A 12,673-nucleotide genomic window follows, 5' to 3' on the forward strand; every position below is an offset into this window, starting at 1 on the left:
CGCATTCATGATAATTGTTTTGAAAAGTGTTTTTCTACCAGTTTTTGGATTGTTTTCCAAAAAAATCTCATACAGCACTGGACACTAATAATTGTTAAGAATAAAGCTCCAGCCGCTCTACTCCTGGTGTCTTACCACATTCTGCAACAGCTTTTACAACATGTGGTACATTGTCTTCTTCAGCTTTTCCAAATGGATACCGTCAATTTGTAACGCACATCAAAAAAACATATAATTCCGGTGTTATGCTAACTTTTACATCATGCAATGGACTCATTCATCAACAAACTTAATTCGTTGGTGTCCACAATATCTACACAATCGCATTGCAATACCATGCTGTTGCCGCCTCACTAGCAATTTCAAATCCAGTGGTCACCACCACGGTTCCCACAAAGGATAATAACGCCATTTCATTTGCCAATGTTGTTACATCGGGGGGAACAACCAACTTAAGCCCATAACTCAAGTTCAAGGGTAGTCCCTAAGCCAAAGTCACTGTTCCCGACTTATATTTCGTCACAAAGGGATGTTAGTGTTCTATACCAGACTCTTCGTTGACTGAAATTAATACATTGAGAAGCAATTGGCTGGTTTACTGAAGGATGTTATACTCTCCCAATGTATAAGTTCCAATAACTATTTCAGTCACGTTATGAAATTCAACCAGTGTTTTGAATTGATAAAATGCAAGAATGCCGCTAACTGAAATTTAAAAGCCACAACGAAATTAAATCGTTTCATTCCAGCCTATCGCAATCATTTTGGACAAATGATGAATACAAGAAAATTATTTTGCTATTTAAATAAAAATTATTTAATTATTTGCTATAAACATTTATTTTGGATATAACTTTGTTCAGAAAAATTTACTAATTTTATATTAAAAAGTATAAAACGTATAAGACCACCCAATTACTTATACCCCGGTATATAAAAATAAAACAAGTTCGATTATAATTTTATTATCATTTTTTATTAATTTGTACATTTATGCACTAATTAAAGACCCTAGAACACAATGTTTTCTTTTCTGGATTATCAGCTTTCTTTCATTAATATTGTTATATTTAAAAATTTTTAATTATCATTTCTCATATTTAGCTTTCATGTTGTTTCCATTAAAAATTAAAATTGCATTAACATTTCTTTTGTTCAGTTCTCATTCATTTACGCCTCTTACACACAAAAAACGAGCTCGCTTAACAAATAGAAAAGGGAGCAATTACGAGGAGCGGTAAAATAATAAAAAAAAAAATACAATTCATTTCTTTGTAAAAAATGGGTGTTGAATGTAGAAGCACTGGGTTTACAGAGATAAAACGAAATCGTTTTTAAGCATATTTCAAAAAAGAAATCTTCATCGATTACATCTGCAATTTTATGACAATTAGCTTCTTCTACTTCTTCGTGTTCTGTGCAAACATTATGTAGCATAACATTAGTCAATTCTAAATTAGCAGGGGATGATGATAAATGGTGGTCTGGTTGTATCTCTACAATATGACGCTGATGGAATGCTATTGTTGCTGATGGCTGAAGCGATGATGGTACTGTTGTAATAGGCGGAGTTTCCAACGGGCACCGGTCGTCGATTGGAAACTCCTAGAAGACATTCCTTAGGGGTAAAATTTCATCCGGCCACTTCTTCGCCAGCAAAATCCAATTTAACAACATCACCTGGTAAACATTCCTCCACATCAACTTCATTCTCTGCCGTATTTATACGGTTCAATGTCATTGTAATATCTGGACCAGACTTAAGTCCCACGGTAGCTCCTGCTAAAGCCATTGTAGTGGTGGGAACAACAACATTCGATCCAGCTGCTGGTGATACTATTGTGGATGATTGTGAAACCACCATTGCATTAGTATTGCATTTGTATTACTAACGGCAGCAACAGTCGATATTGCATTTGAAGAATTAGTAATAGTGGCTAATGTTGGAGTAGTATTTGCTGCCACCCCAATGGGACCACTCACTACTTGGGCGGCCGTTGTATTTGGTTGTTGCAATACAATATTTGCGGTCACAGCCACTGTGGTCGTGGCAGGTGTTGAGGGTGCTATGTTGGAGTTGTTCACTGTAGCTGATGTAGTGGCTGCAATTGTGGGTGTCAGGGATGTGAGGGCAGATGCTACTGTGGCAGAAACGGCTACAGAACCAGATGCTGTTATATATGTTATATACATATAGCACTCCGTTATTTTTATTTCGTCAATCTAATTGCATTTTTAAATAACAACGCGAACCACTTTTGTATTCTAATTTAACACAAATCATTTGAATAAATCAATTATTTCTTAATTCACATTACAAATGGCGCCATGTTTTGAAACTAACTAATCTCAACATATGGAAGGATTTAAAGCCGACCTAATTAGGGACTATGCACTTTATGTCAGTTTTTCAACTCGAAAAAAACAAAGTACCACAAATGAAAAAATATTTCGGTAGTTTTTCGCATTTTTGGTTTTGTATGGGATTTCGCTTCGGAAACCGATCATAGTACCTACCTTAAGGCCGGTACTATGTTCATTCTTGCGAAAAATTTTTATGGAAACCATTATTTCGCACATAGAAAGCGGCTTTTTTTAGGTAGCTTGGAGCGCTATTTTACAGGGAGCGATATTGGATTAAGTTGGTGGTTGTTGCGTGTTTTTAGAAAATAACATTTTATTTTTCCTTGGGCAATTGATCTGCTATTCCTTTGATCCTTTGTATAGTTTCGGAACAAAAATATGGTCCGTGTTTGATTTATAAACCCGCACAAATAGTTTTTAATAAATAAATTATTTCTTAATTCACATTGCAAATGGCGCCGTGCTATAAACGTCAGTTTTTCAACACGAAAAAACATAGTATCACAAATGGAAAAAATTTCGCAAATTTTTCGCATTTTTTGGTTTTGTATGGAGTTTCAACGCGAAAACCGAACAGAGTACCGGCCTATACTAAAAAACAAGTTCAAAACACAAGTTTTCCTCCAAAAAGGCCGGTACTATGTTCATTCTTGCGAAAAAATTTTATGGAAACCATTATTTCGCACATAGAAAGCGGCGTTTTTTTAGGTAGCTTGGAGCGCTATTTTACAGGGAGCGATATTGGATTAAGTTGGTGGTTGTTGCTTGTTTTTACAAAATAACATTTTATTTTTCCTTGGGCAATTGATCTGCTATTCCTTTGATCCTTTGTATAGTTTCGGAACAAAAATATGGTCCGTGTTTGATTTATAAACCCGCACAAATAGTTTTTAATAAATAAATTATTTCTTAATTCACATTGCAAATGGCGCCGTGCTATAAACGACAGTTTTTCAACACGAAAAAACAAAGTATCACAAATGGAAAAAATTTCGCAAATTTTTCGCATTTTTTAGTTTTGTATGGAGTTTCAACGCGAAAACCGAACAGAGTACCGGCCTAAACACGTCAATTTTAGAATGTGAACCCACCTAATTTGGAATATACCCCGAATAACATACCCTATTCAAAAATTATGTCAAAATATTGAAATAAGTTTCATAGAAAAAAAAAATAATAAACAAAGGCTTTTAAGAACATGGAAATGTGAAAATAACATAAAAATGTTTTTCCCTTTGCGCTCGCGGTAATTATTTGGACATAGGTTGCATATATGTGAATTTCGAGTAAATGTGAATTTCTAGTTTCCATGGTAAAGGTGGGTACTATGTTCGGTTTTCGAGTTGAAAATCGCTTTATTTTCGCGATTACTTTTCCTGAAATAATCAAAATTATAAATTAAAACCAAAATATTCCTTTAAAGTCTTGTCGAAATCTAGGAGAACAAGAAACTGCGCATCAATTGAGTTAATTTGTCTACTTCATATTGAACTGTTTTAATAAAGTAACCGCGAAAATTTCAACTCGAAAAGCGAACATAGTACTTACCTTAAAGGTGAGTACTAAGTTCGAGTTTTTTCACTAAAGTGAAAACTAAATCATTAAAAAAAGGCATACAATTATACATATTTGTTGCATATTTTATTATAACTTGATGGGGAATAGCCCGAAGCAAGTTTTCACAAAGTTTGTATTCCTTAAAAAGTATTATTAAAGAAAAGTAATCGTGAAAAAATGGCGATTTTAGCGGCTAAACTCGAACTTAATACTCACCTTAACTGTCAAATTAAAACATCTCAACCCGGTGTGAACAGGGAAATCTTTTGGAGAAATGAATGAGGAAAACGAGTCGGTGGGAACATAGCATTAGTGTTTTTGGTAGTTAGCTACTCATTTGATAGTGGATTTTGAAAATTTTGTTGATATCCACCCAGAGCCAGCTGATAATTCTCTATTGAAAATCTACTGAAATCTATGAGGATTTCGGCCAAAATTCCTTTTATACCCCATTCACATTAGGCTCGAAATCTACTAAAAGTAGATTTGAAATCCATTTTTTTTATAAAGCAAATGACAGTTGAAATCTAGTTAAAGGGTATTTTGGAGTAATAAGAATGAGGTATTACGAGTCTAATGTGAATGTAGTATGAAAAGAACATGGATAATATACCCATTGTGATTATACTATTTGAACGCCGTCATTATTTTGCCACCGGCACCGTATTATGAGACATTGATGAGAGTGACGTTACAGCGCGTTGGAAAGGGGCAATTTAATAAGAACTGAAAAAGAGAGAACATTGAAGTAAAGTTCTAGTTAGTAAGAAGACAATCTGAAAATACGAAACTATTAATAAAAATCCAGAGGAAACTGTTAATTAAAAAACAACAACCAAGTAAATTAGCACACGTATCTTGTGAATGCATGTGTGAAGTGAAGTAACAACGAAAACCTTTCAAAAGAAGAACCAAGAAAGATGACACTTAAAAAGGAATTACGTCTACTAGCTAAACCCTATTATTGGGTCAACATAATTATGGGTCTGTCCTACTTAATCTCCAAGAAGACGATACCGATATGCTCCAGAATTTTCAAGCACCTGGGTGACGAAATGTGTGAACTGGACAGCAGAGAAACAGAGATTCTTTTCTTTCTGCTAATCATCATAATGATACGGTCAAGGAAGACTGGAAGTGTAACAATGGTTAACTATTTATCTTCATCATTCTTGTATACTAAGGTTGCTAATGCAATTTTGTGGGCTTATGGTGACTTCCGTTACGGTCTTGGATATTTGTTGATGTGTGTGTTGGTGGGAATGGTTTTACCAGAACCATCCTATAAAGGTCCAGAACACATCACTTACTTCCGTACAGCTCAAACATTTGAGGATGAACTCAGCCGCGATAAACGCATTAACTGGTTGATATGTTTCTACACTGTATGGAATCCAAGTTGTGTTAATTTTGCTCCAGTTTTTGCAGAACTTTCGGCCGAATACAATTTAGATAACTTGAAATTCGGCAAAATTGATATAGGCCGTTTTCCAGAAATTGCACAAAAGTACCATGTGTCGGATAGTAGCTTCTCCAGACAATTACCAACTGTCATCCTATTCCAAAATGGCAAAGAAGTCGAACGACGCCCTATGGCCGATATTAAGGGTAAATTGCAAAAGTTTTTCTTTTCCTCCGATAATGTGAGGGCCGCTTTTGGTCTAAACAATTTGTACAAACAGTGCATAGAGAATCCCTTGAAGCCATCGAAACAGCAACAACAAATAGCTGCCAACTCAAAAAAGACTAATTAAAAATGGGACAGTGGAGAACAAATTGTATATCCGGGAAAGAATTCACGTCATTTGTACAATCACAGTGACATCTAATCATTTGATAAGAAGCACTTAAATGATATCTGATTTGTTATGTCGTGCCAACTGCCCCGATGAGATACCACCACTTCGCTTGTTAAATTATATGTATTAATAATTTCGAATAGAATGTCTTTATTTACTACTAACTATACACACATATATATATATAAGTTTCTTCGAGTCATTAGTTGTTCTTGTTTGTGTTTTTATTTTATGTTATACAAATACAATTGTTATTGTAATTATTTATTGTTTTAAATAACCTATGCTTTTATAGGAGTATGGTTTTACTTTGCATTTCGATTCGATTTTAGTTTGCATTATTGTTTATTTAGTAAGAGTTAAGCATTTATTTTCATTAAAGACAACAAGCCTTTAGAATATTTAAAATTTCGCCCAACTCAATGATTTTTCTGCCATATGAATTTACATTAGACACTTGTATTTTATGTTCATATTTTTTAATTTTGTCATTTAGATCAAGTTTGTTTAAAATAAAATAGTAGATATAAAATTTAATTTTGAATTTTTGTAAACTACCGACTCTTTTTTTTTATTTTTGGTAAGCTGAATTATAGCCTTTAGCCTATACCTTTTGACATTAAAATGCATTTTCAGATGTACGTCATTAAATTCACCTTCAATAAATAATAGTTCATGCAATGCGATCTCAATTGATCTACTCTTCGTGTAAGCATGTAGTCGTTTTCAGAGCAGCCTTAAGGAACACAAAAACAAATGCACTATGGTACACGTGTGCAAAAACATTTAGAATGTCAGGAAAATCGTCTTTAAATAACCCTTGCAACTTGTTTGGAAATATAAAAAGCATTTTTTTCAAACATGTGTAATTCTTATATAAGTGACCTCTATGTTCGTGTTTTCACCAAAACACAAAATTAGAAGTGCAAATATATATATTTATGACTACGATTATATTTTTATTACATCTTCTATCCATTTATTATTGATGGAAGAGATCCGGGACATTTCAAATTTTTTAGTTAATTGATTCAAAAATTTAACCATGGAAACAGGTTGGTGTTTGTCGTGGAAACCGAACATAGTACCCACCTTATGATAACATTAGCAGTGTTTGGTCAAAAAAAGCCTGCAAAAAACCCGCAGTTGGTTCTGATAAAGTTTGTAGTTCAATTCTCAAAGAACTGTCAGTTTAAAAATATTAAGATATGTATTTATTAAAATATATTAGGAATCTTTTCTTTTGAATTTGACGGGCCTTGTCTTTTTTTTTGAATTTGACGGGCCTTGTTAGAATCGCCATCGTGTAGAAACGCGTCAAGTTGCTAATAAATAGCTAGAATCTTTATTGGACATCTATTTATAAACTATGAAGTGTACATGTACATATATATTTCGGGCAAGACGATTATGTACCCTCCGCCATTGATTGTCTACAAAGTCTTACTAAAAACCGTATTACTTTGATTGTGGTAACAGTTGCCGGTGGCAATTTCAATTTCTTAAAATTTCAAGACATTAGAGCGTAATATATTGACATACCATGGATCAAACGGGTCGGATCAAATTTACTGCTCCATGAGCTCCTTCAAGTCTGGGGATCGGTTTATAAGAGGGTTATACATAATTATGGACTGATATAAACAATTATTTAAATTATTGGAGGGCATATACTGACATCAACCGGATTGGATGAGATTTACTCTTTTAGGAGGCTGCGTAAAATCTAGGGATCGATTTATTCGTTATTAGAGAGCATATCCTAACAATACTTACCAAATTTCTATCGGCCCGTATGAAATTTGCTCCTCCAGGGGGTCCGCAAGCCAAATCTGGGGTTCCGTTTATATGCGGGCTATACCTCAAAGTGGTCCTTATATGATCCATTACCAATACCATCCCACCTACATTAGTAACAACCATCCCACCAACATTGATAACAAGATTCAAGCCGAAAGCCTATTTCGTTCGGAAGTTAGGTGATTTCACCAGACGGATTGGCAGGCATGACTGGATCGGGTCAGCATTTCATCACGAGACCAAGATTTCGATTCTATGATGGAAGGTGTGAGAAATGTTTTATCCCAGATTGATGAATAATAACGTTTGCAATACTATCTAAAGAAATATTACTTACTTACTATTATTGAAAAATATACGAAGAAAATCTCCTTCGATTTATTGGGCGATTAAACAAATAGTTTGATAATAGCGCCATCTGTCGGCCAATAGGTACTACACATACAATCCACACAAACTGCAGCCAACTTCACTTCGATGTGTCAAATTTGCCGTCTCAACTTCCTTTGCTCGCGTGTGTTCTTTCCTTTTACATCAATATGGCTGATCAGGTAAGACGCGAAGAGAATTCTACGTTTTTCGATTTTAAACAAAGAATTTGTAAACAAAAAGTTTTAAACTATGCTGATTGTGAAAATTTATAAAGCGTGCTATAAAACAAGCCCCGGATAGTGTGAAAATACCTACTGAAAATCGATCAAAATCGGGGTGCAAAAAAAGAAACTCTAATGCTACCACGAGGAATACTACAATGAGAAATTAATAAAATATTGAATGTGATGTTAAGAGCTCAACGAAGGTAGTAAAAACTTTGCAAATTAGAAACGCCAACAATGTGAATTATTTGTTAATGGCATATCCTTGGTTTAATAGTTGCAAAAATAACACCAAAAAACATTTGAAATTAACCTTACTTTTGTTGTTGCTCATTTTAATTGATTTCTCTAATGGTGTTGCCACTCCGTAGCAAACAGAACGTGCTTTCCGCAAACAATTTTCGGTGCCCGTTGTCCGGCGCAAGCCAAATATGAAGAAGAAACCACGTTTCCATCGAAGCATTGGTTTGGGGTTTCGCACACCAAATGAGGTGAGATTATTGGACGAAACATACTAATATTGTGTTTTTTTGTTTGTTCTCTTTGCACGATATTCCCTTCCACCTCAAAACAAAAACGAATGACGGTACCCGAAAAACCTTCATATGCCTATGTAAAACTACATAAAACACAAAATATTTGCGGCCTTTGTTATACTAACATCTGTGAATGAATTCGATACCTCAATCCCTCCATACCCTCCAACACTTCACTTCTCCCTTACACTATCCTTTTGTTGGTGCCTGCCTGCCAAACGTTATTGTACTTCCTGTAATGCATCATCGTAGCAAACCGAGAAAGCCTTCCAAAAACAATTCGGCATTAACCTAAACAGAAAGGTTAAGCCAGGCATTGCCAAAAAGAAGGTCTTACGTCGCCACCGTGATATCGGTTTGGGTTTCAAAACTCCTCGTGAGGTAAGTAGACGCCATATCATTGTTTTGTTGATAAACTTCATTAACGATAGACTAACCATTATGTGACAGTTTGTTTTAAAGAGTGTATATTCCTCAATAGCATTTAATAGAATATCGTGATAATTGGAAATCGATGGCATTACATTCCATGGAGAGCACATTGATTCCATGATGCAGAGGATAATTTCAACAAATGTATCTTCTACATCTTGAATATGTAATCGGGAAATATTTATATATAGTATTCCGCTAACAGATATTCTATGAAATGCGGCAATTTTTTGTATTCCATCTAAACCGTTCTAGTAATGGACATTTTTTCATTTGTACTCTCTTAGGCCATTGATGGTAACTACATTGACAAGAAATGCCCCTTCACCGGTAATGTAAGAATTCGTGGCCGTATCTTAACTGGTGCCGTACGTAAAACCAAAATGCAACGTACTATTGTTATCCGTCGTGATTACTTACACTTTGTACGCAAATACAGCCGTTTTGAAAAACGTCACAGAAACATGAGCGTACATTGTTCCCCCTGCTTTAGGTGAGTTGATCATTCGAATGTAATTATTTTAATTCGTATTCCAAACAATTTAAAATTAAACAATAGTGTTTAACTAACTCGATGTACAATGATGATAAAATCATGACGGTCTTCATAAACATAATTGCTGAAAAGACTTGATAATTAAACCTAAATCAACTGAAATTTATAAAAGCCTTTATTAAACCTATTCCTTTTCCGCGTACCAGTGTTCTTATATTTTCAATATCTTATTTTCTTCCACAGAGATGTTGAAATCGGCGATATTGTTACCATTGGTGAATGCCGTCCCTTGTCCAAGACTGTTCGTTTCAACGTATTGAAAGTCAGTAAGGGTCAAGGCTCCAAGAAAAACTTCAAGAAGTTCTAATTTTTTTTCTAATGGAGATTGATGGTTTTTAGCGAAGTAGTTTGATGTTCAAACTAAACTTTGATTAAATAAAAAGAAAAATTAAACCCGGAAAAAGAATAATTTACACTTTTGTTTTATGATAAGGGGAAAACAAAAGCATCGTGGGATTTTTGTTTTCAGGTAATTACTGACTTAAATTTAAAATGTAAACTTTTATGATGATAAAATCATGACGGTCTTCATAAACATAATTGCTGAAAAGACTTGATAACTAAACCTTAATCAACTGATAAATATTGAAATCATATCCGTGTTTATACATAAACAATACACATTGTTCTGATAAAATTTCATTTTTCTTTTTCAGGTATTTCATTTGTTTGAATTAATCATACTCTGGCGTAACTAGAACATTTAAGAGCGATTCAAAGCTACTCGTTTCGATGCTCAATGCATGAAATAGGCCACATATGTAAACATTGGAGATGTATCAAAATTTGCCTTAGCGAAAAAACAGAAACCCAATCTGCGGTTTTTGCTTATTGGGGACAGTGTTACGTAGTTATAACAGGTAGACACGAATACCTACGGGCATAAAAACTAGGACATATAATAAGAAGCAAAATGCCGACTTTTGTTAGTTTTTGATGTTTCAAATTTCGACTTTTGGGAAATTCGTCTAATTTGGCAAAGTTCAACAGAATATCTATCATTATTTATTTTATTTGTTTTTTGCTTTGATTTTAAATATTTATTTCTAACTATAGCATCGAAATATTAATTAATCACGTTTCAAAATATTTGGGCAAGGAAAATAGCAAACAATTTGCAGTTTTGGTATAGCTCCTTAGCCAGCTTTACGATGGTCACCAAAAAATGATTTGTGGCGACAAATCTAGTCATCTTATGTGCTCATCCATCAAATCAACTCTATAAGGACAAAAAGCAGTTGCAGAAATATTGCTGATTTACTTATACTTCAAAGGTAATTCCAAACAAAATTGTAACAGTATTCTTTTTTCTTGATGATAAAATCATGACGGTCTTCATAAACATAATTGCTGAAAAGACTTGATAATTAAACCTTAATCTACTGATTTCATTTTTCTCTAATAGATGTATAAGATTTGTTAAAATTTTCGCTAATTTCATAAATTTCATTCTTAAATTCCACAGGTTCGCATGTATATCCTCATCTTCTAGTAATTCAAATTTACTTGAAAAGATAGCGCTTCCCGATGGTAGTTCACACCTATGGAATTTGGTTTTCAAAGCTTAGGTCGTGTTTGCAGTGTGAAAAAAAAGTGTACCATAAATTCCATTTGGGGCTTTACAGCATACTTATAATAAAACTGGGTGTCGATATAAAAATTGAGCAAATCAAGGATAACCTTTAAATCATTCTACGCTACATGATTTCGAATTGAATTTTTTTAGTAGTCTGCATTATTAGCACCTATATATTACTTATATGAAAATGAAACAAAAATAAAAAATTAAACATATTTACATCCAAGGTTTTCTTTTTTGCTTGGGTGTGATATTTAGTATTCATTGGTATTCTTAATGAATGAAATTTTTGGACTGTCTGAAAAAGTCTCAAGATAAAAATAGAATTTAAGATGATAAAAAATTAGTTTTTTTTAAATAATATTAAGAGGAAGTCCTTCAAATCCTTCAATTGTAGTTCATGGGAATATAGCCTTTTTAATATATAGTTTTTTGGTCGAATTGTATGGGAATCAAGCAAATTGTTGCGATAGAAATATTTTTGGAGGCATTATTGGGGCTTTTGTCTCATTTGCTTTAAATGTTACAAGACATTCCAAGAAAAATAAATCGTACAAAATAATTGAACCAATTAAATGTAATTGGATGTTATTTTTTAATTGACGTTGGAGAACGATTCTGTGATTGATGAAAATTTTTCTAAATAGCTGTTTCCAATTCCAACAATATAGACAATGTAAAATATGCACACATTTCTACAATTGCAATTTATAGAAAAATTGTCCAAGATTGTAAATATGTCCTCTTACTATTTTTTCACATAAAACCTTTGAATAGAATATTATATTCTGTAATCAAAATTTCATTTCTATGCTAACTATACAGTATTACATTTTAGTAGGAAACAATATATTATTATGTATTTGTGGTGTTTAAAAGTTTTTAAGGATGTTAGAGTTCAAAAATTTGCAAAAAAAATTTTCGACTCTTAAATATGCTTTGGGTTAGGTTTAGGTATAGCGGCAGTCCGGTATTTCAGACTCAGACTATTCAGTCCATTGTGATACCACAGTGGTCAACTTCTCACTTATAACTGAGTGCTGCCCGATTCCATGTTAAGCTCAATATCAAGGGACCTCCTTTTTATAGCCGAGTCCGAATGGCGGTCCACATTGCACATTAGAGAAGCTTTGAAACACTCAAATGTCACCAGCATTACTGAGGTGTGATAATCCACCGCTGAAAAACTTTGGTGTTCAGTCGAAGCAGGAATCGAACCCACGCATGCAAGGCGGGCATGCTAACCATTGCACCACGGTGGCTCCCTTTGGGTTGATTGTTTTTTGGCAAACATTTTCCTATGAGTATAGCAAAATGTATGATGATTGCATTTATAAGCATCTATGGATATAAGAGGACGGAATGTACAAAAAATATTTTTGGTTCTTTCAAATACTTTGGGAAAATGTTATCCAAAAATTTTTACGAATTGAAGGCTAGACTTGAATTAAAAA

The 12,673-nt window shown here is 33.8% G+C and overlaps 2 protein-coding genes across 4 annotated transcripts; both read left to right on the forward strand.

Annotated features, from left to right (window-relative positions):
- The first annotated feature begins 4,600 nt into the window (after positions 1–4,600).
- On the forward strand, positions 4,601–6,257 carry LOC142226088 (thioredoxin-related transmembrane protein 2 homolog). Its single transcript, XM_075295962.1, has one exon. It carries the CDS (start codon positions 4,842–4,844, stop codon positions 5,673–5,675), a length of 834 nt encoding a protein of 277 aa, XP_075152077.1. The 5' UTR covers positions 4,601–4,841; the 3' UTR covers positions 5,676–6,257.
- Positions 6,258–7,945: 1,688 nt separating this feature from the next.
- LOC142226089 (small ribosomal subunit protein uS17) lies at positions 7,946–10,049 on the forward strand. 3 transcript variants are annotated; one of them, XM_075295965.1, is made up of 5 exons: positions 8,045–8,071; positions 8,488–8,607; positions 8,905–9,033; positions 9,372–9,577; positions 9,824–10,049. In XM_075295965.1, exons 1-5 carry the CDS (start codon positions 8,060–8,062, stop codon positions 9,945–9,947), a joined length of 591 nt encoding a protein of 196 aa, XP_075152080.1. In that variant the 5' UTR covers positions 8,045–8,059; the 3' UTR covers positions 9,948–10,049. The 3 variants fall into 3 exon arrangements, with proteins under 3 accessions (XP_075152078.1, XP_075152079.1, XP_075152080.1); XM_075295963.1 differs by lacking the exon at positions 8,488–8,607 and having other exon boundaries at positions 7,946–8,071; XM_075295964.1 differs by lacking the exon at positions 8,905–9,033 and having other exon boundaries at positions 8,033–8,071.
- The last annotated feature ends 2,624 nt before the right edge of the window (positions 10,050–12,673 follow it).

The sequence above is a fragment of the Haematobia irritans genome, chromosome 2, assembly GCF_050003625.1.
Source record: "Haematobia irritans isolate KBUSLIRL chromosome 2, ASM5000362v1, whole genome shotgun sequence".
NCBI classification, from domain to species: Eukaryota; Metazoa; Arthropoda; class Insecta; order Diptera; family Muscidae; genus Haematobia; species Haematobia irritans.